The 27,584-nt window shown below is 44.9% G+C and overlaps 1 protein-coding gene across 1 annotated transcript in view; it reads left to right on the top strand.

The window, feature by feature from the left end:
* LOC120061698 (laminin subunit beta-1-like) overlaps window positions 1-22,288 on the top strand; it is a 77,280-nt gene extending 54,992 nt beyond the window's left edge. Inside the window, exons 6-25 of the mRNA XM_039011591.1 lie at window positions 1,398-1,471; window positions 1,596-1,784; window positions 2,062-2,125; window positions 5,973-6,172; window positions 6,633-6,753; window positions 7,019-7,207; window positions 9,211-9,390; window positions 10,104-10,216; window positions 12,079-12,158; window positions 12,304-12,439; window positions 15,306-15,464; window positions 15,744-15,871; window positions 16,112-16,247; window positions 16,403-16,595; window positions 16,747-16,890; window positions 17,129-17,360; window positions 17,452-17,621; window positions 21,546-21,770; window positions 21,875-22,092; window positions 22,181-22,288. Coding sequence (XP_038867519.1) covers window positions 1,398-1,471; window positions 1,596-1,784; window positions 2,062-2,125; window positions 5,973-6,172; window positions 6,633-6,753; window positions 7,019-7,207; window positions 9,211-9,390; window positions 10,104-10,216; window positions 12,079-12,158; window positions 12,304-12,439; window positions 15,306-15,464; window positions 15,744-15,871; window positions 16,112-16,247; window positions 16,403-16,595; window positions 16,747-16,890; window positions 17,129-17,360; window positions 17,452-17,621; window positions 21,546-21,770; window positions 21,875-22,092; window positions 22,181-22,288 — 3,059 coding nt within the window. The remainder of the gene's footprint in view (window positions 1-1,397; window positions 1,472-1,595; window positions 1,785-2,061; window positions 2,126-5,972; window positions 6,173-6,632; window positions 6,754-7,018; window positions 7,208-9,210; window positions 9,391-10,103; window positions 10,217-12,078; window positions 12,159-12,303; window positions 12,440-15,305; window positions 15,465-15,743; window positions 15,872-16,111; window positions 16,248-16,402; window positions 16,596-16,746; window positions 16,891-17,128; window positions 17,361-17,451; window positions 17,622-21,545; window positions 21,771-21,874; window positions 22,093-22,180) is intronic.
* Window positions 22,289-27,584: the final 5,296 nt, after the last annotated feature.

Consider the following 27,584-nt stretch of genomic DNA (forward strand, 5'->3'; position numbering starts at 1 on the left):
GTTACATGTTCCAGCTCCTAGAAGGGGAATACCCGCTTGGTATTCTGGTTATTATGTTATTTACTGTGCTGTAGCAGTTACATGTTCCAGTTCCTAGAAGGGGAATAACCGCTTGGCATTCTGGTTATTATGTTATTTACTGTGCTGTAGCAGTTACATGTTCCAGCTGCTAGAAGGGGAATACCCGCTTGGTATTCTGGTTATTATGTTATTTACTGTGCTGTAGCAGTTACATGTTCCAGCTCCTAGAAGGGGAATACCCGCTTGGCATTCTGGTTATTATGTTATTTACTGTGCTGTAGCAGTTACATGTTCCAGCTCCTAGAAGGGGAATACCCGCTAGGCATTCTGGTTATTATGTTATTTACTGTGCTGTAGCAGTTACATGTTCCAGCTGCTAGAAGGGGAATACCCGCTTGGCATTCTGGTTATTATGTTATTTACTGTGTTGTAGCAGTTACATGTTCCAGCTGCTAGAAGGGGAATACCCGCTAGGCATTCTGGTTATTATGTTATTTACTGTGCTGTAGCAGTTACATGTTCCAGCTGCTAGAAGGGGAATACCCGCTTGGCATTCTGGTTATTATGTTATTTACTGTGCTGTAGCAGTTACATGTTCCAGCTGCTAGAAGGGGAATACCCGCTTGGCATTCTGGTTATTATGTTATTTACTGTGCTGTAGCAGTTACATGTTCCAGCTGCTAGAAGGGGAATACCCGCTTGGCATTCTGGTTATTATGTTATTTACTGTGCTGTAGCAGTTACATGTTCCAGCTCCTAGAAGGGGAATACCCGCTTGGCATTCTGGTTATTATGTTATTTACTGTGTTGTAGCAGTTACATGTTCCAGCTCCTAGAAGGGGAATACCCGCTTGGCATTCTGGTTATTATGTTATTTACTGTGCTGTAGCAGTTACATGTTCCAGCTCCTAGAAGGGGAATACCCTTTTGGCATAAGGCATAACCCTCCCCCCTCCCCCCTACTGGAACTCAAGACTCCTTCTCTCCCAATTCATTGTAACTAGCAGCCCAACTCAAGCGGTTCCCCAGGATGGATGGTGATCAGGAAGTGTGTGGGCTTAGCCATGTGGTGGACCATGTCTCCAGACGAGACGTGAATGTTTTTTTCCTGTTCAGATGCCATTACTCAAGCCAAGAGACAGACAGGGGGTTCCCTTAAGACTGGTAGTTCAGTTATCACTGTGGTGAAAACATGGCTCTACATTTCCTGTAACAGACAGATTGACAGGATGAATGACATGTTGAATAAATGTACTTAAATATATTTAATAGCAACACCATAAAGCTTGACATAACCTCTCTCTCTCTCTCCCTCTCGATCTCACTCTCTCTCTCTCTCTCTCCCTCTCTCTCTCTCTTTCTCGTTTTGTCTTCAGGAAAGCCTGATGTCTTCATTCAACTGGACCTCGAGGCAGAATTCCATTTCACTCATCTAATCATGACCTTCAAGGTGAGACACGCCACGGAGCACTTAAAGTAGTAACCTTTAGAACTGTGTTAAATGTATGCATCATATGGAAATGCTCTGTGTCTTCATCAAATGTGTCTCATCTCATTCCTCTACTGTCACACAGACGTTTCGCCCAGCAGCCATGGTGATTGAGCGATCGGCAGATTTTGGACGTAACTGGCAGGTGTACCGCTACTTTGCCTACGACTGTGCCTCGGTCTTCCCCGGGATATCCAAAGGTCCCCTGCGCAAGGTGGATGATGTCACCTGTGAGTCCCGCTACTCTGACATCGAGCCATCCACAGAGGGAGAGGTGAGTCTGATTGGCTATAGATATAGAGAGTCACTATTACTAGTGTTCTATAGTAATATAAGTATACTGTAATTTAGTAGACGCCTTTATTCAAAGCGACTTAGTCATGGGTGCATACATTTTGCGAAAAGGTGACCCCAGGAATCGAACCCACAATCCTGGCCTTACAAGCACCATTCTCTACCAACTGAGCCTTATAGGATATACAGTATATATTAATATATCCATAAATGTAGATGTCATTCAACCACCTGTCGTGTCCCTCGTCTTCCTCCAGGCCATCTACAGAGTTTTGGACCCTGCCATCCGCATTGAGGACCCCTACAGCCCCAACATTCAGAGTAAGAGACCGTCAGCATTCACTACAACTGGCAACCGCTTACTCCATGTAAAGTCAAACTCACATAGCCTATACCAGGGCTCTCCAACCCTGTTTCTGGAGAGCTACCATCCTGTAGGTTTTCTCTCCAACCCTCCTCTAGCGCACCTGATTCCAATAATTAGCTGGTTGATAAGCCGAATCAGGTTAGTTACAACTGGGTTTGGACTGAAAACCTACAGGAGAGTCGGCTCTCCAGGAACAGGGTTGAAGAGCCATGGTGTGAACCTACAGGAGGGTAGCTCTCCAGGAACAGGGTTGGAGAGCCCTGGTGTGAACCTACAGGAGGGTAGCTCTCCAGGAACAGGTTTGGAGAGCCCTGGTGTGAACCTACAGGAGGGTAGCTCTCCAGGAACAGGGTTGGAGAGCCCTGGTGTGAACCTACAGGAGGGTAGCTCTCCAGGAACAGGGTTGGAGAGCCCTGGTGTGAACCTACAGGAGGGTAGCTCTCCAGGAACAGGGTTGGAGAGCCCTGGTGTGAACCTACAGGAGGGTAGCTCTCCAGGAATAGGGTTGGAGAGCCCTGGTGTGAACCTACAGGAGGGTAGCTCTCCAGGAACAGGGTTGGAGAGCCCTGGTGTGAACCTACAGGAGGGTAGCTCTCCAGGAACAGGGTTGGAGAGCCCTGGTGTGAACCTACAGGAGGGTAGCTCTCCAGGAATAGGGTTGGAGAGCCCTGGTGTGAACCTACAGGAGGGTAGCTCTCCAGGAACAGGGTTGGAGAGCCCTGGTGTGAACCTACAGGAGGGTAGCTCTCCAGGAACAGGGTTGGAGAGCCCTGGTGTGAACCTACAGGAGGGTAGCTCTCCAGGAATAGGGTTGGAAAACCCTGGCCTACATGATACAGTAACTGCTACCCTGCCATATGCTAATATCAATCAGCCATGCTCATACAATCCCTAAACATAATGGACCATGACGGGCTGCTCTGCTCTCTGATCTGAGGTCTGACGCCTTGTCTACTATGGGAAAGTAGCGGAATGTAAAAACCAGCTGCTGTCTCTCCCCCACACAAGCTGTCCCTTATGTTTTGACTGGCATGGCTTCACTGTTTTCCTAAGGAACAAGAGCAGCCTTTCCTAAGTAGTGCCAGGGGATTTTCTGTTCTTAAGAGTCTTAATAAAACCAAGGTACAGGTTGACCCTGACCCTTTAACTGGATATGTTTCCACGTTGCCCAGACGGAGACACTCTGAATGAGTAGCTAGCACACTGCCAAGCTCATTAATAATCTCCACTTGTTTAAGGGAACTTGAGTTTAAGTCACTCATTAGCTCTCCCTTATGGTACATATTTATGGTAACTCTTTGGCGATATCGGCTTTAGCTCCAGTTTGACAGAGAGAGAGAGAGAGAGAGACACACATTTTTAGAGCGTTCAGTGATTTAAAGTGCTGAAACCTGATGTGTTCCTGCTGTAATGGAAACGGTGGGATCTGCTAGCGTGCCACAGAATATCAACACGGAAGGAGGATGTCATAGAGGAGAGAGGAGGGCGATATGAAGCCTGACTGTCAGGAGTGGTATACAGTTACAGAATGCCTATGGTTTAGTTTGAGCACTTCCCATGCAGAGATCCTCCACAGCAAGATAGCTTAAAGAGGATCGAGGTAATCCTGTCAGTGATGTTGGGGGAGCTATGTGCAGAAGGTACATTAGTTGGTTAATAATAACAATGAAATTACTTTAGCAGTGGCCTGACTGATACTCATAAGAGTCGGACATGGCTTGTTGTGGTCCTGGCAAAAGCCTGATATTCCACAAAGTCCTGTGGAACTGATTGAAGGGAGTGGTGTTTTGCCTGTCAAGGTCCAGAGAACAGACCTCTTCTGTGTGTGAGAAAGGATACGCTCAGATAGGCCAGGAGCACTGATAGGAGCACTGATAGGAGCACTGATAGGAGCACTGATAGGAGCACTGATAGGAGCACTGATAGGAGCACTGATAGGAGCACTGATAGGAGCACTGGATTTGAGTCTGCCCCTCTCGCCTCTCTCTCGTTTTCAGTGTAGTTGAATGTAACAGAGTAACTCTACACTAATCTCTCTCTGTTCTTCTTTTACTTTCGTTCATGAAACAGTGACTGTTGAACTGTATGGTAGTCAAATAGAGGGAGGTAATGGAAGTAGCCACACAAAGAATACTAAAATGTATTTCGTCAGAGTATAGTGAAGGTAGCCGCCTCAAAACACAGCTTTTTAGCTTAGAGGTGTGAATATTGTGACTTCTTTCAACATTATAAACCTCCCCGTTGTGACATCATTACTTCCAACTTCCATCCACTGTAAATGCAACAATGCAACTTTGACACAAATCAGTTACTTTGACCACTTTCCGAACAAGTTAGACAAAAATGTAGAGGGTATGACATCTTTGTTCTCTTCTCTGCTATTCTAATCTGGAATCGGAACAGAAATATATTGTACAGTTTCTAACGATATACAGCTGTTTAAGTAATCACATCAACAACTTTTCGTCTTAAGTTTTTCAAACAACTGCCGTTTTGACCACCTTCTGGAGAAAAAATAACAGAAGTATCTACTACCAATCAAGAGGTACAGCTGTTTTAGGAACCACATCAACTAATTTAGCTAACTTCCCACTGTTGAATTAACTGCCATGGAACTTTTCAGGTCTTTCAAATTCTAAGCATGAGAGAATGAGTAAACATTGTGACTTTTGACGCTAAACAGCTACCTTGACCACTTTTCTCAACAAAAACTTAACCGGTATGGCACCTTGGTCTACTTTTCTGATATTCAAATCTGATATGAGAACAGCAATAGCTACTCCCAATGATTCCCCCCACCTCCCACAGACACAGACACCATCAACACCTTCAACCATACAGCTCATTCCTTTATCATACCAATCAGTCCAACTTAACCTCGTTGTATCCCTTCATCCCTCCATCCATTAGGTCTTCCATGCCTGTATCATTCATTTATTTATCCATTTATTTATCTATCTAGTCATAACTTTATTTTAACAGTTTTATTCTTTGGTACTGGTATTTTATTAAGATTTGATTACGTTTTTTTAAAATTCATTTTAAACTTCACCAATGTCTCCTTGTATTCTGTCCTCTATTTTTACAGCTTACTGTGGTATTCTAGTAGGAGACTGTATACAAGTGTAGTTGGCTAGTCTGAGTGTAATTATTTGTGATGAAATATGTGTTCTAACGGCCCAACAATCCAAATTAAGAAGGTTGATAGTGTCGTCTATCAACGTAATTAGACCAATTATTTTACTACATTTAACATTGACTATATTAACTTCTTGGGCTTAAATAAAACATTTTAAACTTCTTCCACTACCACAAAAAAATACTTGCAAAGAGTAAAAAGCAAGTCCCGCCAATTTTTATTCACGGGAAATTACCATCTAGTTTATGTTTAAACGCTAAGTTGAAGTGGAGAGAGAAGGAGAGAGAGGAAAGGTGAAATATCTGTCGATGTACCCTTGAGTAAGGCACTTCACCTACATTTGTTCCAGGGGTGCCGTACTACTATGGCTAACCCTGTAACACAACACATTTCACTGTACTTATCCGGTGTACTGTATGTGACAATAAAACATACATCTTTTTTTATCCATAACCATGCACTGAAACACTGCCTGTAACACTCAGAAACTGATGCTCAGGGCTGTCATAATTGATGGTATAATTGATGGTTTAGCGGGAGCCTTTCCTTTGGCTTTGAAGGATAGGAATTAGGATGTTCATATAGCTTGTTGGATACCTCCTAATCTGTCTGTCTCGCCCCTCCCCCTTCCTCTCTTCTCCTCCACTGCCTGCATCGTGTAGATCAGCTGAAGATCACTAACCTGCGTGTGAACTTCACCAAGCTGCACACCCTGGGTGACAACCTGCTGGACTCCCGCGTGGAGATCAAGGAGAAGTACTACTACGCCATGTACGAGCTGATCATCCGCGGCAACTGCTTCTGCTATGGCCACGCCTCCGAGTGTGCCCCCATCGATGGGATCAAGGATGAGGAGGGCATGGTGAGTAAATGAAGGAACACAGCACTGCCCCCGTGTTGTATGGAAGAAGACCTACCCTATAAAGATTGCTGTTGTCTGAAAACAGAGGTAACTATGCAAAGGGAGTTAGAATGGGAGGGTTTGTTTAGGATTCTCTGGGACTAATTCAGCTTCTCTGTCTCTCAGGTCCATGGGAGGGTTTGTTTAGGATTCTCTGGGACTAATTCAGCTTCTCTGTCTCTCAGGTCCATGGGAGGGTTTGTTTAGGATTCTCTGGGACTAATTCAGCTTCTCTGTCTCTCAGGTCCATGGGAGGGTTTGTTTAGGATTCTCTGGGACTAATTCAGCTTCTCTGTCTCTCAGGTCCATGGTAGGGTGTGTTTAGGATTATCTGGGACTAATTCAGCTTCTCTGTTTCTCAGGTCCATGGGAGGGTTTGTTTAGGATTCTCTGGGACTAATTCAGCCTCTCTGTCTCTCAGGTCCATGGGAGGTGTGTGTGTAAGCACAACACCAAGGGTCTGAACTGTGAGCTGTGTGACGACTTCCATAACGACGTGCCCTGGAGACCGGCTGAGGGACGCAACACCAACGCCTGCAAGAGTGAGTGGTGGTGGAGCACACCATGAGAAGAAGCATTTCTAATCTGCAACACATCACTGATTATTATAATGAGCACACCAGTCAAAAGTCATAACCAAAGGAATGAGACTCCAATCTTGATAACCATAACAAGAAACATGACATTTCTTATTCATCTCCTACTCATCAGTTACTCATCACACAGCAGCAGTCAAAATCCAATAGAATGAGATTGTAATCAAATCTTAATTTCATGTTTTAATATCTGTCCTTTTGTCTCTCCCAGAATGCAACTGTAACGGTCACTCCAACCAGTGTCACTTTGACATGGCAGTGTACCTGGCCACAGGCAATGCCAGCGGTGGCGTCTGTGACGACTGTCTCCATAACACCATGGGACGCACCTGTGAGATGTGTAAACCCTTCTATTACCTGAACCCCAGCAGGGACATCAGAGACCCAGGAGTCTGTAGTGGTGAGTAGAGGGGTCTGGAATAAAATACATCAGAGATCCAGGAGCCTGTAGTGGTGAGTAGAGGGGTCTGGAATAAAATACATCAGAGATCCAGGAGTCTGTAGTGGTGAGTAGAGAGGGTCTGGAATAAAATACATCAGAGACCCAGGAGTCTGTAGTGGTGAGTAGAGGGGTCTGGAATAAAATACATCAGAGATCCAGGAGTCTGTAGTGGTGAGTAGAGAGGGTCTGGAATAAAATACATCAGAGACCCAGGAGTCTGTAGTGGTGAGTAGAGGGGTCTGGAATAAAATACATCAGAGATCCAGGAGCCTGTAGTGGTGAGTAGAGAGGGTCTGGAATAAAATACATCAGAGATCCAGGAGTGTAGTGGTGAGTAGAGGGGGTCTGGAATAAAATACATCAGAGATCCAGGAGCCTGTAGTGGTGAGTAGAGGGGGTCTGGAATAAAATACATCAGAGATCCAGGAGTCTGTAGTGGTGAGTAGAGGGGGTCTGGAATAAAATACATCAGAGATCCAGGAGTCTGTAGTGGTGAGTAGAGGGGGTCTAGAATAAAATACATCAGAGATCCAGGAGTCTGTAGTGGTGAGTAGAGGGGGTCTGGAATAAAATACATCAGAGATCCAGGAGTCTGTAGTGGTGAGTAGAGGGGGTCTGGAATAAAATACATCAGAGATCCAGGAGTCTGTAGTGGTGAGTAGAGGGGGTCTGGAATAAAATACATCAGAGATCCAGGAGTCTGTAGTGGTGCGTAGAGGGGATCGACTGATCGCGTCTCAGGGCTGGGACATAGGAACTGTGTGTGTATTTCTTACATTATCAGACTGTGTATGAGTGATGATAGGTACGTGTGAAGGTTATTTTCTCTTTTAAACCCTGCTATCACTTTATGTCCTGGAGATTTTGCGTTTACATGTTTTCTCGGTAGTACGTACAAGTGTGTGCGTGTGTCCGTGATGGTTATTAAAACTGAGATCTGCAGGTGAAACGGAGCCACTGGTCGCCCCGCAGGCGCATTTGTTAGTGTTTTTATTTTGTTTATAAAAGGAGGAGAGGAGCGTCCAGCATCTTGGTACAAAAACATCATAGTACATATTCTACTGTTCTATTGTGCTTGCAATGATGTCAGAGGGGAAAAAACATTGGTGGTTGTTGTCATGACTCTCCTGTGACTATCTGAAGGATCAGGTTACAGTGGGTCCTCTCTACAGTATGCTCTCTCTCGTAGAGGGGGAATGTCATGACTCTCCTGTGATGATCTGAAGGATCAGGTTACAGTGGGTCCTCTCTACAGTATGCTCTCTCTCGTAGAGGGGGAATGTCATGACTCTCCTGTGATGATCTGAAGGATCAGGTTACAGTGGGTCCTCTCTACAGTATGCTCTCTCTCGTAGAGGGGGAATGTCATGACTCTCCTGTGATGATCTGAAGGATCAGGTTACAGTGGGTCCTCTCTACAGTATGCTCTCTCTCGTAGAGGGGGAATGTCATGACTCTCCTGTGATGATCTGAAGGATCAGGTTATAGTGGGTCCTGTTTATGGGCGGTCATAAAATACGCTGCCTCTATGCTGTGTAGTGTTCGAGCCAATTTGTAATATCGCTGATTTATCATTTAGGCTAGGGTTCATGCAGATATCCAAGGGTTTGCTACGTTCAGTAATGAAAACTGATGAGGTAATAGTAATTCATTAATAAGCGACTGTTTTCATAAGATATGAAAATATCGATTCGGAAAATATAGACTCTATACATTTTTCCTGTGGTGCCGTGACTTCCTAGTTAATTAAAGTTTATATTATTAATTTAATCACGTAATAATAATTACACATAGAGAATTGATTTGATAAAATAACAGCCTTCACATTTAATGATACGACATTGTTTTGAAGTAACGTCTTTGTTGTTGTAATATCGCAAATGGACGTGGCAGTTTCACCGCTACGGATTCCAGCTTTAAGTTTGGCGTTAACAGGATGTTTGTTGTCTTCCTCCTGCAAGCCTGTGACTGTGATCCTGATGGTTCCCTGAACGGGGGCATCTGTGACGGGCATGATGAGCCATCCCTGGGCATGGTCGCTGGGCGGTGCCGCTGTAAGGACCATGTGGAGGGACCTCGCTGTGACAAATGCAAGTCTGGCTTTTTCGGCCTGAGTGCAGAGAATCCCCGTGGCTGCCAAAGTGAGTGGAGAGGAGTAGGAGTATAGGCATGATTCAGTCTAACAAATTGGACTTATTGAAGTACAAATTACCCTCGTTTTGTGTGGTCTTTATGTTCGAGATTTTTTTGCAATCTTTTGTTCAAAAGGTTTAGTTTCGTCAGTGCTATGAATAAACCTATGTATCATATTTTGTAGATATTTCTGTTCCCCTGTGCCCCCAAAACTCCTGCTCTCCCCCCTCAGCCTGCCCCCAAAACTCCTGCTCTCCCCCCTCAGTCTGCCCCAAAACTCCTGCTCTCCCCCCTCAGTCTGCCCCATAACTCCTGCTCTCCCCCCTCAGTCTGCCCCATAACTCCTGCTCTCCCCCCCCAGTCTGCCCCATAACTCCTGCTCTCCCCCCCCAGTCTGCCCCATAACTCCTGCTCTCCCCCTCAGTCTGCTCCATAACTCCTGCTCTCCCCCCTCAGTCTGCCCTATAACTACTGCCCCCCCCCCCCCCCCCCCCCAGTCTGCCCTATAACTCCTGCTCCCCCCCCTCAGCCTGCCCCATAACTCCTGCTCTCCCCCCTCAGCCTGCCCCATAACTCCTGCTCTCCCCCCTCAGCCTGCCCCATAACTCCTGCTCTCCCCCCTCAGCCTGTCCCATAACTCCTGCTCTCCCCCCTTAGCCTGCCCCATAACTCCTGCTCTCCCCCCTCAGCCTGTCCCATAACTCCTGCTCTCCCCCCTCAGCCTGCCAGTGTGACCCCAGGGGTACGGTGTCAGAGAGACCACAGTGTGACCCTGTGAGCGGGGACTGTTTCTGCAAGCGCCAGGTCACCGGACGCAGCTGTGGCCAGTGTCTGGTAAGGGTTCATGAGAGCCTCCCTCTTCTAACCTTAACACGTACGTACCCTCACACTCTCTCTTCTCTTCCTCTCTCATTCTTACACTCTCTCTCTCTCTCTCTTTCTCACATACACCCTCCGGAATTCATAGGTGTTTCTGAGTGATTCACATCCCCCTGTCACTCACCTAACTTCCTTGCCATGCCAGTAACAGTACCCAGGAATGTCTAAATTTAGCCCAGGGATGTCAGACCTCTCCGGTTGGTGTGGGTTACAGCAGGTTAAAAATGGTCAGCAGGCATTGGTCCTGACTGAGTGGTTCCTGAATTCTCAGAAGCTGCATAAAGACTTATTTTAAAGTCAAGAACAGACAACCACTATTTTCACCCATAACTTAAACTCTACCAGCCTGCACTTATACACTATGTAATTTTGATAGACAGGATGTATTTACAGTAAGACATTTTGATAGACAGGATGTATTTACAGTAAGTCATTTTGATAGACAGGATGTAGTTACAGTAAGTCATTTTGATAGACAGGATGTATTTACAGTAAGTCATTTTGATAGACAGGATGTAGTTACAGTAAGTTATTTTGATAGACAGGATGTATTTACAGTAAGTCATTTTGATAGACAGGATGTATTTACAGTAAGTCATTTTGATAGACAGGATGTATTTACAGTAAGTCATTTTGATAGACAGGATGTATTTACAGTAAGTCATTTTGATAGACAGGATGTATTTACAGTAAGTCATTTTGATTGACAGAATGTATTTACAGTAAGTCATTTGATTGACAGGATGTATTTACAGTAAGTCATTTTGATAGACAGAATGTATTTACAGTAAGTCATTTTGATAGACAGGATGTATTTACAGTAAGTTATTTTGATAGACAGGATGTATTTACAGTAAGTCATTTTGATAGACAGGATGTAGTTACAGTAAGTCATTTTGATAGACAGGATGTGTTTACAGTAAGTCATTTTGATAGACAGGATGTAGTTACAGTAAGTCATTTTGATAGACAGGATGTATTTACAGTAAGTCATTATGATAGACAGGATGTATTTACAGTAAGACATTTTGATAGACAGGATGTATTTACAGTAAGTCATTTTGATAGACAGGATGTAGTTACAGTAAGTCATTTTGATAGACAGGATGTATTTACAGTAAGTCATTTTGATTGACAGAATGTATTTACAGTAAGTAATTTGATTGACAGGATGTATTTACAGTAAGTCATTTTGATAGACAGAATGTATTTACAGTAAGTCATTTTGATAGACAGGATGTATTTACAGTAAGTTATTTTGATAGACAGGATGTATTTACAGTAAGTCATTTTGATAGACAGGATGTAGTTACAGTAAGTCATTTTGATAGACAGGATGTGTTTACAGTAAGTCATTTTGATAGACAGGATGTAGTTACAGTAAGTAATTTTGATAGACAGGATGTATTTACAGTAAGTAATTTTGATAGACAGGATGTATTTACAGTAAGTAATTTTGATTGACAGGATGTATTTACAGTAAGTCATTTTGATAGACAGGATGTATTTACAGTAAGTCATTTTGATAGACAGGATGTATTTACAGTAAGTCATTTTGATAGACAGGATGTATTTACAGAATTACATTTTGATAGACAGGATGTATTTACAGTAAGTCATTTTGATAGACAGGATGTATTTACAGTAAGTCATTTTGATAGACAGGATGTATTTGGAGCTAGGAACACCTGGTTGAGATATCTGAGTCGCCATCTATGACTCATATCCAAACCCATCAGCTGACATGTGGTGGTAGGTGGGAATGCAGTCTGTCTGGTGCTAACAGCTGTCTCTGTCTGTCTCCCTCCTGCCCACAGCCAGAACACTGGGCACTGAGTCACGACCTGAATGGCTGTAGAGACTGTGACTGTGATGTGGGCGGAGCCACAGATAACCAGTGAGTGACATTGTGATCTGTTTCTGCATCACATACAATTAATAAAAAACAAAATGTCCTCTTAATGTATATCTCTACCAATGAATTTGATTCATGTTGTACAACTACAGGATTACTGAATAGACCTTTTATCTGTCTTCCTCAGCTGCTCAATGGAGAATGGGCAGTGTCGTTGTCGTAGTTATATGGTGGGCCGTCAATGTACCCAGGTGGAGTCTGGGTACTTCTTCATGGCTCTGGACCACTATATCTACGAGGCTGAGCTGGCCATGCTGGGACAGGTAACTACTGCTGCTCCCTACACACAGAACAGACAGGGCTGTTATTTACATTGTTTACACTGTCTATGTTTGACTTTGTGTGAAAAAATGAAAGAAATTATCACCCTTGTCTTTCTTGCACTAGCATTAACACTAGCACTAACACTCAAACTCACAGTCACAGTCACCCTCACATTAACACTAACACTAGCACTAGCACTCATACTCACAGTCACCCTCACATTAACACTAACACTAGCACTCATACTCACAGTCACCCTCACATTAACACTAGCAATAACACTAGCACTAACACTAGCACTAAATCTCATACTCACAGTCACCCTCACATTAACACTAACACTAGCACTCATACTCACAGTCACCCTCACATTAACACTAACACTAGCACTCATACTCACAGTCACCCTCACATTAACACTAGCACTAACACTAGCACTAGCACTAACACTAACACTAGCACTAGCTCTCATACTCACAGTCACCCTCACATTAACACTAACACTAGCACTAGCACTAACACTAGCACTAACACTAACATTAACACTAGCACTAACACTAGCACTAGCACTAGCACTAACACTAACACTGGCACTAACACTAACACTAACATTAACAATAGCACTAACACTAAAATTAACACTAACACTAGAATTAGCACTAGCACTAGCATTAGCACTAGCACTAACACTAGCACTAACACTAACATTAACACTAGCATTAGCACTAGCACTAGCACTCACATTAACACTAGCATTAGCACTAACATTAACACTAGCACTAACACTAGCACTAACATTAGCACTAACACTAACACTAACACTCATACTCACAGTCACCCTCACACTAACACTAACACTAGCACTAACACTAACACTCATACTCAGTCACCCTCACACCAACACTAACACTCATACTCAGTCACCCTCACACCAACACTAACACTCATACTCACAGTCACCCTCACACTAACACTAACACTCATACTCACAGTCACCCTCACACTAACACTAACACTAGCATTAGCACTAACACTCATACTCAGTAACCCTCACACTCACACTAACACTCATACTCACACTCACCCTCACACTAACACTAACAATCATACTCACAGTCACCCTCACACTAACACTAGCACTAGCACTAACACTAACACTAGCACTAGCACTAACATTAGCACTAACACTAACACTCATACTCACAGTCACCCTCACACTAACACTAGCATTAGCACTAACACTAACACTCATACTCAGTCACCATCACACTAACACTAACACACATACTCACAGTCACCCTCACACTAACACTAACACTCATACTCACAGTCACCCTCACACTAACACTAGCACTAACACTAGCACTAGCATTAACACTAACACTAGCATTAGCACTAACATTAGCATTAACACTAACATTAACACTAGCACTAACACTAGCATTAGCACTAACATTAACACTAACATTAACACTAGCACTAACACTAGCTCTCATACTCACAGTCACCCCCACAATAACACTAGTACTAGCACTAACACCAGCACTAACATTAACACTAACACTCACTCACAGTCACCCTCACATTAACACTAACATTAACACTAACACTAACATTAACACTAGCATTAGCACTAGCACTAACACTAGCATTAGCACTAGCACTAACACTAACATTAGCACTAACACTAACACTAGCACTAACACTAACACTAACACTAGCACTAACACTCATACTAACACTAACACTAACACTAGCACTAGCACTAACATTAACACTAGCACTAGCACTAGCACTAACATTAGCACTAACACTAACACTAACACTAACACTAACACTAGCACTAACACTAACACTAACACTAACACTAGCACTAACACTAACACTAGCACTCATACTAACACTAACACTAACACTAGCACTAACACTAACCCTAGCACTAACACTAACACTAGCACTAGCACTAACACTAGCACTAGCACTAACATTAGCACTAACACTCATACTAACACTAACACTAGCACTAACACTAACACTAACACTAGCACTAACACTCATACTAACACTAACACTAACACTAACACTAGCACTAACACTAGCACTAACACTAACACTAGCACTAACACTAACACTAACACTAGCACTCATACTAACACTAACACTAACACTAACACTAACACTAGCACTAGCACTAACACTAACACTAGCACTAGCACTAGCACTAACATTAGCACTAACATTAACACTAGCACTAACACTAGCACTAGCACTAACATTAGCACTAACACCAACACTCATACTCACAGTCACCCTCACACTAACACTAGCATTAGCACTAACACTAACACTCATACTCAGTCACCATCACACTAACACTAACACACATACTCACAGTCACCCTCACACTAACACTAGCACTAACACTAGCACTAGCATTAACACTAGCACTAACACTAACATCAACACTAGCATTAACACTAGCGCTAACATTAACACTAGCATTAACACTAACATCAACACTAGCATTAACACTAGCACTAACATTAACACTAGCACTCATACTCACAGTTACCCTCACATTAACACTAACACTAGCACTAACACTAACACTAACACTAGCACTCATACTCACAGTTACCTTCACACTAACACTAGCACTAACACTAGCACTCATACTCACAGTCACACTAGCACTAACGCTGACTTAGCTGATAGCTGCTTTATAAATAATAAAAAAAATGACTTACTCTGTCTATGATTTGTGGTTGTCTCACCTAGCCACCATAAGGTAAATGCACTAACTGTAAGTCGTTTTGGATAACAGCGTCTGCTAAATTACTAAAATGTATTTGTGTGTGTGTCCAGGGCTGCAGTGTGGAGCAGAGGGAGCACCAGCCTGGGCGCCCTACCACCTGGACTGGCACTGGGTTTGCCAAGGTCCCAGAGGGCAGCAGCCTGGATTTCTCCATCAACATCATCCCCTACTCCATGGAGTACGACCTCCTCATCCGCTATGAGTCGCAAGTTAGTGCCTAGTTACTCACGCACACGTATGCACACACACACAAACACATACAATTTTATTTGATTTACCCATGCATACACACACACACACACACACACACACACACACACACACACACACACACACACACACACACACACACACACACACACACACACACACACACACACACACACACACACACACACACACACACACACATACACACACCTCTATTCTCTGGGTGTGTACTGTACAGTGTGTATATGACTTTTATTGTGGTGTGTGTGTTGTGTTAGATGCCACGGGACTTGGAGGAGGTCCGTGTGACTATCATTCGGCCAGGGCCCATTCCCACCAGCAGCCCATGTGGAAACACCATCCCTGCAGACGACATGCTCACTGTTTCCCTGCCTGCAGGATCCAGGTGAGGGACACACACAGACACACACCTCACTATGGAATATACAGGTCGCCTAGCGGTTAAGAGAATTTGACCAATAACCTAAAGGTTGCTGGTTCGAATCTCCGAGCTGAATAGGTGAAAAATCTGCCGATGTGCCCTTGAGCATGGCACTTAACCCTAATTGCTTCTCTAAGTCACTCTGGATAAGCATTTCACTACACTTTCCTCTAGTGTGTGTGTGTTTGTGTGTGTGTGATGCAGGTTTGTCGTGCTGCCTCAATCTATCTGCTTGGAGAGAGGAGTTAGTTACACGCTTCACTTTGAGTTCAGTCGCTATCTGGAACGGAACAATGTTCTCATTCCCGGTACAACTGCTGCCAACATTCTAGTGGACTCTGTGAGTATCAATACTCAACAAAGGATATGTTTGTCTGGACATCTCTCTCTCTCTTTCTCTCTCCCTCTCTATTCTTTATCTCTCCCTCTCTCTTTCTGTCTAATTGTGTTCTTCTTATGTAGTCTAGCTAAAACTCCTCCCTCCTTCCTCTCCAGATTTCCCTTCTCCCTCGTTACTCCTCCCTGGAGATGTTCATCGGCGGAGACCCCGCCTCCATCGCCCGGAAACAGAGCTACGAGCGCTACCGCTGCCATGACGGGGCTAAGAGCGTGACACGCCCCCAGATCAGTGACGTCTGTGCCAAACTCATCACCAGCATGTCAGCCATCATTAACCATGGAGCTTTGGGTATGTCAACTCTCCTACAGTTCACAAATGAACCTCATCCACTAGGGGAGTTCAGATAGTCGCTGTCGTCAAAGATGCCTGGTGATACCTAAATACCGAACTTATTTGCAATGAAATTAAAATGTTTTAATCACTTCCTTCTTCTTCACAGCTTGCCAGTGTGACCCCCAGGGTTCAGTCAGCTCAGTGTGTGACATGCGCGGAGGTCAGTGTCGCTGTAGGTCCAATGTGATTGGACGGCGCTGTGACCACTGTGGTCCTGGGACGTACGGCTTTGGACCTGCAGGATGTAAAGGTGAGTGTCGTAACCCCAGTCAACCACACAGAGTCAAACTCCTGCTGTTATCTAGTAGGGTACACACATAGTTTCTTCTGCAGAGGTGCATTGGACTGTTCTATCTGTCCGTCCGTCCGTCTCTACTGGTGGCATCCCTTGGGGCCTTTATTACCCACTGACCCCCTCCCTCACGCCTCTCTTCATCTACCCTTTCCTATACATCTCTCCCTTGTTCTCTCTATCTCTCTCTCTCTAGCCTGTGAGTGTAGTCTGGAAGGTGCGGTCACTCGGTTCTGTGACCAGCTGACTGGGCAGTGCCCATGCAGCCAGGGTGCGTTTGGCCAGCGGTGCGATGGCTGCCAGGCAGGACACTGGGGCTTCCCCAACTGTAAGCAGTGCCTATGTAACGGACACGCTGAGGAGTGCCACCAGAGGACCGGAGCCTGTCTCAACTGCAGGGAAAACACTGGAGGGGACAAATGTGACAGGTGGGGATTCACCATGGGGACAGTGGAGAATCTGGGGATAAGTATGAAGGTACCACTATTAAATGTAATTGCGCTATTACTGTATTTCAAGGTGTGCCAACGGTTACTACGGCAACCCGGTGCTGGGCACAGGTAACAGTAACCGATGCCAGCCCTGCCCCTGCCCGGATGGCCCAAACAGCGGAAGATACTTTGCTACCTCCTGTCACCAGGACAACCGCAACAGACAGGTGGTCTGCAACTGTAACCAAGGATACACAGGTACAGCTCACACCTCCATTGAGGTGTCTTCTCTCTCTCCCTCTCTTGTTCTTCCTCCTCTTCCTTAGCCAGGGAAATGGATGATGAGGAACAGTTTGATCATGTCTGCATGAATGAGCAGGTGTATCATAGGGCTAATTTAATGATGCACTGTGAATGGAGATGATTGGTTGGTTAGTGTGATTTAAACTCGCCACGGTGGGTCTTCTGGTGAACCAAATAAAAAATCTGTGGACAAATAGTCTCGTAGAAAGTTCCTCGGACCAGAATGAGTGTGGAATGATAACGTGTTTCCTCCCTTACCTTACTTGGCACAGGGGGGATGGTTAAGCGCTCCGAGGGTTCCTTCAAGCGTGAGTAATGATGATGGGAAACCACCCTCCCTAAAAATAAATTAAGAACTGCCCCTGCATGGCTTCAGCACCCCACCTATCTATGGTGCTGTGCCACAGTACACTCCTGCCTCAGAGTAGATGAAATTCCTATAAACTGATCCAGAATCAGTTTTGAACGATTGTATAACACAAATAACTGTAATTGAGTTGGATGACTGATACTGAGTCTGGGTCAGCTTCTACAGTATCTCCTGTGTATATCAACTATTATGTTATACTGGGCACATATACAGTCAGTGCTTGTTACTCCTGCTGAATCACACAGGCACCAAGCAGCAGGCAGACAACCAACTGAAAACAACAAAATCTCTGCCATGCTGCATTCTGTCTTGTGATTCTCTGCCTCCGTTAAACAGACACAAAATACAGGAACAGGTCTGACACTCATAGCAGACACGCTGAAGCTGTGAGAGTGACACTACGCCAACCTATGTGTTCACTCACACCCACTGTGAGCCTGTGACAAATAGACATATCCTAACAGCTGCTTTTCTCTGCTTTAGATAGCTTTGCTGCTACAATCATGATGTGCTTTACTGTAAATGCACAATGGAACAAACAAAGTCTCTGTGGAATCAAACTGTGTTCAAGCTCTGTACTTTAATGTATTCTCCAATTAAAAATAATTTACAGTAGAAATGACACTCAATTTATTGGGCCCTCTGTGTCATCTTGCCTCGTTGTATACATTTAGCCTTTCAGTTTCCACAAAATAATGGTATCACAATGCCCATTTATATTTACTGTCAAGTGAGGAAATCCTATGTTGTATTCAACTCGGGGTTAGAATACACTACTTCCCTGCTAGGAGTGATCTCTCTCTCCTTGTTTTGCTGGAGAGACCTCAAGACCAGCAGCTGTAGGTTGTCTGTCAAACCCAAAAGTCAGCCGCCCTCCACCCCAGCATACTCTGCCCCCTGCAGCCGTCAGTTGGACAAAAAAATGTAAAGTATGTCTCCCTTCCTCTGAATCCATCCTTAGAAAAGATGGGCTCTTTGTGAGAGAAGTAAATCGTTCACGGTGTCTGCCAAAATGCTGAAGCACAGTGTTGTGTTAGAGACCACCTAAAGCGAGACCGATTGAAGACCAACACCGAGACCAGAACAATGAGAGTCCAATTCAAGACCATGACTGTAATTGTTCCAAATCATCACCACAATAAAGAGTTGATAATGTCCAGTATTTCTGTGTTCATATTTCAGAAGGACATATGGATCGTTTAGACATTAAAAATGGTGAAGAAATGCACGCTGAGGAAAATAGAGAGACACTCTACACATGATCACAAACCCAAACAGGTTTCTGATAGATAGAAATACCAAATATGTAACAAATTCCTCAGTCTGCCCTCTCTTGGTGAGCGTGCAACTTTCAAACAATTGCCCCCACTCTTCTCTGCCAGCTGCACGGAGTAGATTGACATTTATTGGGATGAGTCTTGTCCTGGAGGCAGAGCAGACCGATTTCCACTAGATGGGCCAGTGGCAAAGTCAAAATTAACTATGTAGGCCTATAGTAATAATGTATGAAAACCAAAATTAGCTTTTTGATCTTAATTTAAGATAAGGGTTAGGCATAAGGTTAGCAATTTGTTTAAAATGAGGGTTAAAATGGGATTTTATGACTTTGTGGCTGTGCCAGCTAGTTACTACCCCGCAGAGCAGCCTCCAATACATGAGTCATCCCAATAAATGCCAACCTGCGCAAGCAGAGCAAGAAAATTCAGACAAGTGCGACAAGTTTTGAACATACTGAGCTGAGAATTTTTTGTAGACTGCAGAATTTTTCTTTTCTTCCCAAGCTTCAGAAGGCTATTTCAGTCCACTATTACAGGACTAGTAAAGGCCCAGAAATGTATTTTCTTCCAAAAATATATATTTTTATTAATTATATAATTTCTATTCTGATTTTCAAGCACCCCTACTTCCCACGTCAATGGTTTTGAGGATATTTTGCAATGAAAGAAAAGGACAGTAATGTTACAAGACAAGTAGGAAGCGATATCATGACAGAAGGATATTTGGCCTGGCAAAGCGTTTTTATGCGCTGACTGAATGGGAGCTGATAATGAGTTTTTTACTCCGCTGGTCTCTGGAAGAAATTACGAGTCCTCCTTGTCCGAGACCGAGTCAAGACCGAGTAAAAATGTATCCTACACTGAGACAAGACCGACAGCACTCAATACTGTTAACCAACTTCCAAACGAGCTTCAATGCCATACAACACTCCTTCCGTGGCCTCCAACTGCTCTTAAACGCTAGTAAAACTATATGCATGCTCTTCAACTGATCGCTGCCTGCATCCGCTTGCCCAACTAGCATCACTACTCTGGACGGTTCTGACTTAGAATATGTGGACAACTATAAATACCTAGGTGTCTGGCTAGACTGTAAACTCTCCTTCCAGACTCATATTAAGCATCTCCAATCCAAAATTAAATCTAGAATCGGCTTCCTATTTTGCAACAAAGCCTCCTTCACTCACGTTGCCAAACATACCCTCGTAAAACGGACTATCCTACCGATCTATAAGTCTTTGCTAGGTAAAGCTCCGCCTTATCTCAGCTCACTGGTCACCATAACAACACCCACCTTTAGCACGTACTCCAGCAGGTATAATATCTCACTGGTCATCCCCAAAGCCAACACCTCCTTTGGCCGCCTTTCCTTCCAGTTCTCTGCTGCCGATGACTGGAACAATTTGCAAAATGGCTGAAGTTGAAAACTGATATCTCCCTCACTAACTTTAAGCATCAGCTATCAGAGCAGCTCACCGATCGCTGCAGCTGTACACAGCGCATCTGTAAATAGCCCATCCAACTACCTACCTTATCCCCATATTGTTTTTATTTACTTTTTTTTGCGTTATTGACTGTATTCTGATTTTGTTACCCAGGAGATAAACAGTGATTAGTGAGGAGCTCTGTTGCAGAGTGGATTATGCTTCAGCCCATGTGTAACTCTGTGTTGTTGTTTTTTTTGTCACACTGCTTTGCTTTATCTTGGCCAGGTCGCAATTGTAAATGAGAACTTGTTCTCAACTGGCCTACCTGGTTAAATAAAGGTGAAATAAAAAATCAATAAAAATATGTGGTCTCAAGAACGGACTCTACAACACTGCTGAAGCATAATCCACTCTGCAACAGAGCTCCTCACTAATCACTGTTTATCTCCTGGGTAACCAAACTCCCTTTTAACACAAGATGTGATAGCATTGCACAATGATAAAATATGAAACATTTTCAAGTATCTAACATCATGTGTACATCCTGATAACAACTTTATTGATAGTCACTGAGCTGGGTTTCACCACTTGTCTCTGTCTATCTGCATAAGCTATCAAACTATAAGCTTCTCACTTAAATTCACTGGAAAACTGTTTGGAAATACTTGAAAATACCAAGTCATTTTTCACCCTCACCCAGCCAATAAATATCTCAATATCAACATAAGATATTCCACTTTCCATCTCTGTCCATCCAAAAATCTCCCTCCTTCTCCCTTAATCTTTTTTCCTTTTTGGGTCACAGGTTCCCGGTGTGAGGAGTGTGCCCCTGGTTACTATGGTAACCCCTCCCAGCCAGGTGGGCGGTGCCAGCCGTGCAGGTGCAGTAACAACATTGACATGTCAGACCTGGATGCGTGTGACCGGAGGACAGGAGAGTGTGAGAAGTGTCTCTACAACACAGAGGGACCAGACTGTGGGGTGTGCAAGAGTGGTTACTATGGAGACGCCTCGCGACGCAACTGCAGAAGTGAGTGACTGTTGAAGCATCCTTTTTACACAAAAAAAACTTAACAACCATTCATTTTAGACTCTATATGTATATTTTTTATCTACTTTTTTCTGTTTCATCAGAGTGCACCTGTAACTTCCTGGGCACAGAGCAAACCCAGTGTACAGCACGGGATGAGTGTGTCTGCCAGCGTGCCACGGGGCAGTGCCAGTGTCTACCCAACACTATCGGCCTGACATGTGACCACTGTAAGCCCAACTACTGGAACCTGGCTAGTGGGCGGGGCTGTGAGGCCTGCGGCTGTGAACCCAACAACGCTGTCAACCCCGCCTGCAACGAGGTGTGGGTGTGGTTCCATTATTAAGGTGCTTCATGGGATAAACCTCTTCTGTGACCTCATGCTCATGTTTGTCCTCTCTGTGCCCCAGTTCACTGGAAAGTGTCAGTGTCGTGACGGATTTGGTGGGAAGACCTGTACAGACTGCCAAGAGAACTACTGGGGTGACCCAAGGATCCAGTGTAGAGGTCAGCATTAACAGAAGCGCCATGTAACATGTTATTCATAAGAATGGCATCAAAATATCAGCAGCAGACATATACTAACGATCTCCGACTTCCTCTCTCTCTCTCTCTCTCTCTCTCTCTCTCTCTCTCTCTCTCTCTCGCGCTCTCGCTCTCTCTCTCTTGGCATGGGAAACATGTTAACATTGCCAAACAAGTTAAGTAGATAATATACAAAAGTGAAATAAACAATATAAATTAACAGTAAACATTACACTCACAGAAATTCCAAAAGAATAAAGACATCGGGTTTGTTTTCAAATTATTTGTGGGTCTGTGTAATCTGAGAGAAATACGTGTCTATAATATGGTCATGCATTTGGCAGGAGGTTAGGAAGTGCAGCTCAGTTCCCACCTCATTTTGTGGGCAGTGTGCACATAGCCTCTCTTCTCTTGACAGCCAGGTCTGCCTACGACTGCCTTTCACAATAGCAAGGCTATGCTCACTGAGTCTGTACATAGTCAAAGCTTTCCTTAAGTTTGGGTCAGTCACAGTGGTCAGGTATTCTGCCACTATGTACTCTCTGTTTAGGGCCAAATAGCATTCCAGTTTGCTCTATTTTTTTGTTAATTCTTTCCAATCAAGTAATTTTTGTTTTCTCATGATTTTGTTGGGTCTAATTGTATAGCTGTCCTGGGGCTCTGTGGGGTGTGTTTGTGTTTGTGAACAGAGCTCCAGGACCAGCTTGCTTAGGTGACTTTTCTCCAGGCTAATTCTGCTCTGCGTTATTTGGTGTTTTACGTTGTACATGAAGGATATTTTCTTTGTGTTGTTGTTTGTTTATTATTTTCCACTTTTCCCAGAAGTGGTTAAGAGTCTATGGGTTCTTCAATTACATTGAGCTGATTTCTGACGTGCTGTTCCTTCTTTTTCCTTAGTGTATTTCTGTATTGTTTTAGTGATTCACCATAGTGAAGGTGTAGACTCGGGTTTTCTGGGTCGCTATGTTTTTGGTTGGACAAGTTTATCAATTTCTTTCTTAGGTTTTTGCATTCTTCATCAAACCATTTGTCATTGTTGTTCATTTTCTTCAGCTTTCTGTTTGATTGATTTGATAGGGAAGCTGAGAGGTCAAATATACTGTTTAGATTTTCTACTGCTACGTTTACACCTTCACTACTACAGTGGAACGTTTTGTCCAGGAAGTTGTTGAAAAGGGATTGAATTTGTTGTTGCCTAATTGTTTTTTGGTAGATTTCCACACTACATTCCTTCCATCTACAGCATTTCTTAATATTACTCAGTTCCTTTGGCTTTGATGCCTCAGGATTGAGTATTGCTCTGTTCAGGTAGACAGTGATTTTGCTGTGGTCTGATAGGGGTGTCAGTGGGCTGACTGTGAACGCTCTGAGAGACTCTGGGTTGAGGTCAGTGATAAAGTAGTCTACAGTACTACTGCCATGTATCCACTATAGGAGTCCCCTCGAAGCCTACCGTTGACTATGTACATACCCAGCATGGGACAGAGCTGCAGGAGGTGTGACCCGTTTTTGTTGGTTATGTTGTCGTAGTTGTGCCGAGGGGGGCATATAGGGGAGGGAATGCTGTCACCTCCAGGTAGGTGTTTGTCCCCCTGTGTGCTGAGGGGGGCATATAGGGGAGGGAATGCTGTCACCTCCAGGCAGGTGTTTGTCCCCCTGTGTGCTGAGGGTGTCAGGTTCTGTCCAGTTCTGGCATTTAGGCCTGGTAATGATTGATTTCCCCCTCCAGGATGGAGAAGCTGTCTTTATTAAAGTATGGGGATTCTAGTGGGGGGATATAGGTAGCACACATGAGGACATTTTTCTCTGTTGAGATCATTTCCTTTTGAATTTCTAGCCAGATGTAAAATGTCCCTGTTTTGATCAATTTAATAGCGTGAGTTAGGTCTGCTCTATACCAAATTAGCACACCCCCTGAGTCTCTTCTCTGTTTCACACCTGGTAGTTTGGTGGATGGGATTACCAGATCTCTGTAACCTAGAGGGAAACCAGTGGGTCCATCTCCTCTATACTATGTTTCTTGTAGGATGACAATGTCTGTATTTCCGATTTCTTTGATGAAATCCAGGTTCCTACTTTTTAGGCCAAAGGCAGATGGCATCAGGCCTTGGATATTCCAGGATGAGTTAGTGACGGCTTTGTGTTCCATAAAGTGTCCAATGTTGTTGGTCGTGGGGTTTGGCTTCAGGCCAGTAAGTGTGAGCAGAGCCTGCTGATCATCTGGTACATGCCATTGGCTTGGGCTAGTGTAAGAGTGGGGTTTGGGCCTGTTTTCCTACTCACGGCCTGGGCGTATGTGTTACTTCCATGTTGAGGCCCTCTTTGCGGGAGTGGGGGGCACGGGGTGGGCTGGAGGGACATAGGTCTGATCTGAGGGGGCCTAAATGGGCTGTGGGCATGGTTGACTTGGGGGTGTGTTGATCGGTTGGGGTGGGGGTGTGTATGTGGCTGGTGGTGTTGTGGTCTGGATGTAGGTCCTCTCGGCGTGTGGGTGGGTGTGGGGGGTTGTCAGGAGGGCTATCAGAGTGGCTGACAGGGGGGGGCGGGGGGGGGGGGGGGTGCTCAGAGGGGGTGGAATTCCCTGGGCTTGGGCTTCTTCATTTGTCTGTCCCGCTATGTTGTCGAAGCTATGGTCAGGGTATGGGGTGGACTGTTCTGCTGTGGTGTCGAGACTTTTGTCAGGAGCTAAGTTGGACTGTTCTGCTGGCTTGTCTGCGGGGGTGGCCACCTCCCTAATGGGTTGTTCTCTGTCACACGCCATCCCCCTCATCCTTTCCTCCAGCAGTCTGATCCTCTCCTCTAGTGCTCTGTTCTTCTCCTGATCCTGCTCTTTGTCCTGTAGATGTTGTCTCACTGCAGTCCAGAGTGCAGATATGTCTCTCTCCACCTCCAGCTCTCCAGGTCTAGTTAAGGGGGTGTTGTTGTGCTGGACTGTTGTCTGGGTCTATGCTGACTGGAGTGGAATCACCTGCTGTTCCAGCTCCACCTACCTTACCTCCAGCTGGGTGAATTTATCCCTCATTTGAATGGTTGACTTTCCGCTTGGGGTTGCTCGTCTGTGGGGTTATATAATGAAGAGGTCTGGACTGACCCGCTCGGGGTGGGGGTATCTTTCTCAAGGGAGAGCTTCTCCTGCTGAGCTACTTCTTTGATTAGGTGAAAGTCCAGCTGAAACTGTTTGCTGTTGCCCTGTACCAAAACTGTTCCAGACTTATAGAGATTTATATTAGCTGACTCAGAGTCCTCGTTGTCTATTATCCTGAGTTTCCACCCATCGATAACAGCCCCCCTCTTAACAGAGGGGTAGTGTGTTAATATAGCACTGTGCCATGCCAGGGGATGGTCTGTGTTAATATAACACTGTGCCATGCCAGGGGATGGTCTATGTTAATATAGCACTGCACCATGCCAGGGGATGGTCTGGTTAATATAGCACTGTGCCATGCCAGGGGATGGTCTGTGTTAATATAGCACTGTATCGTGCCAGGGGATGGTCTGGTTAATATAGCACTGCACCATGCAGGGGATGGTCTGGTTAATATAGCACTGTGCCATGCCAGGGGATGGTCTGGTTAATATAGCGCTGTGTCATGCCAGGGGATGGTCTGGTTAATATAGCACTGTGCCATGCCAGGGGATGGTGTGTGTTAATATAGCACTGTGCCATGCCAGGGGATGGTCTGGTTAATATAGCACTGTGCCATGCCAGGGGATGGTCTGGTTAATATAGCACTGTGTCATGCCAGGGGATGGTCTGGTTAATATAGCACTGTGCCATGCCAGGGGATGGTCTGGTTAATATAGCACTGTGTCATGCCAGGGGATGGTCTGGTTAATATAGCACTGTGTCATGCCAGGGGATGGTCTGGTTAATATAGCACTGTGTCATGCCAGGGGATGGTCTGGTTAATATAGCACTGCACCATGCCAGGGGATGGTCTGGTTAATATAGCACTGTGTCATGCCAGGGGATGGTCTGGTTAATATAGCACTGTGCCATGCCAGGGGATGGTCTGGTTAATATAGCGCTGTGTCATGCCAGGGGATGGTCTGGTTAATATAGCACTGCACCATGCCAGGGGATGGTCTGGTTAATATAGCACTGTGCCATGCCAGGGGATGGTCTGGTTAATATAGCGCTGCGTCATGCCAGGGGATGGTCTGGTTAATATAGCACTGTGTCATGCCAGGGGATGGTCTGGTTAATATAGCACTGTGCCATGCCAGGGGATGGTCTGGTTAATATAGCACTATGTCATGCCAGGGGATGGTCTGGTTAATATAGCACTGTGTCATGCCAGGGGATGGTCTGGTTAATATAGCACTGCGCCATGCCAGGGGATGGTCTGGTTAATATAGCGCTGTGTCATGCCAGGGGATGGTCTGGTTAATATAGCACTGTGCCATGCCAGGGGATGGTCTGGTTAATATAGCACTGTGTCATGCCAGGGGATGGTCTGGTTAATATAGCACTGCACCATGCCAGGGGATGGTCTGGTTAATATAGCACTGTGTCATGCCAGGGGATGGTCTGGTTAATATAGCACTGTGCCATGCCAGGGGATGGTCTGGTTAATATAGCACTGTGCCATGCCAGGGGATGGTCTGGTTAATATAGCACTGTGCCATGCCAGGGGATGGTCTGGTTAATATAGCACTGTGTCATGCCAGGGGATGGTCTGGTTAATATAGCGCTGTGCCAGGGGATGGTCTGGTTAATATAGCACTGTGCCATGCCAGGGGATGGTCTGGTAAATATAGCACTGCACCATGCAGGGGATGGTCTGGTTAATATAGCACTGTGCCATGCCAGGGGATGGTCTGGTTAATACAGCACTGTGTCATGCCAGGGGATGGTCTGGTTAATATAGCACTGTGTCATGCCAGGGGATGGTCTGGTTAATATAGCACTGCGCCATGCCAGGGGATGGTCTGGTTAATATAGCGCTGTGTCATGCCAGGGCATGGTCTGGTTAATATAGCACTGTGCCATGCCAGGGGATGGTCTGGTTAATATAGCACTGTGTCATGCCAGGGGATGGTCTGGTTAATATAGCACTGCACCATGCCAGGGGATGGTCTGGTTAATATAGCACTGTGTCATGCCAGGGGATGGTCTGGTTAATATAGCACTGTGCCATGCCAGGGGATGGTCTGGTTAATATAGCACTGTGCCATGCCAGGGGATGGTCTGGTTAATATAGCACTGTGCCATGCCAGGGGATGGTCTGGTTAATATAGCACTGTGTCATGCCAGGGGATGGTCTGGTTAATATAGCGCTGTGCCAG

The sequence above is a fragment of the Salvelinus namaycush genome, chromosome 16, assembly GCF_016432855.1.
Source record: "Salvelinus namaycush isolate Seneca chromosome 16, SaNama_1.0, whole genome shotgun sequence".
Taxonomy (NCBI): Eukaryota; Metazoa; Chordata; class Actinopteri; order Salmoniformes; family Salmonidae; genus Salvelinus; species Salvelinus namaycush.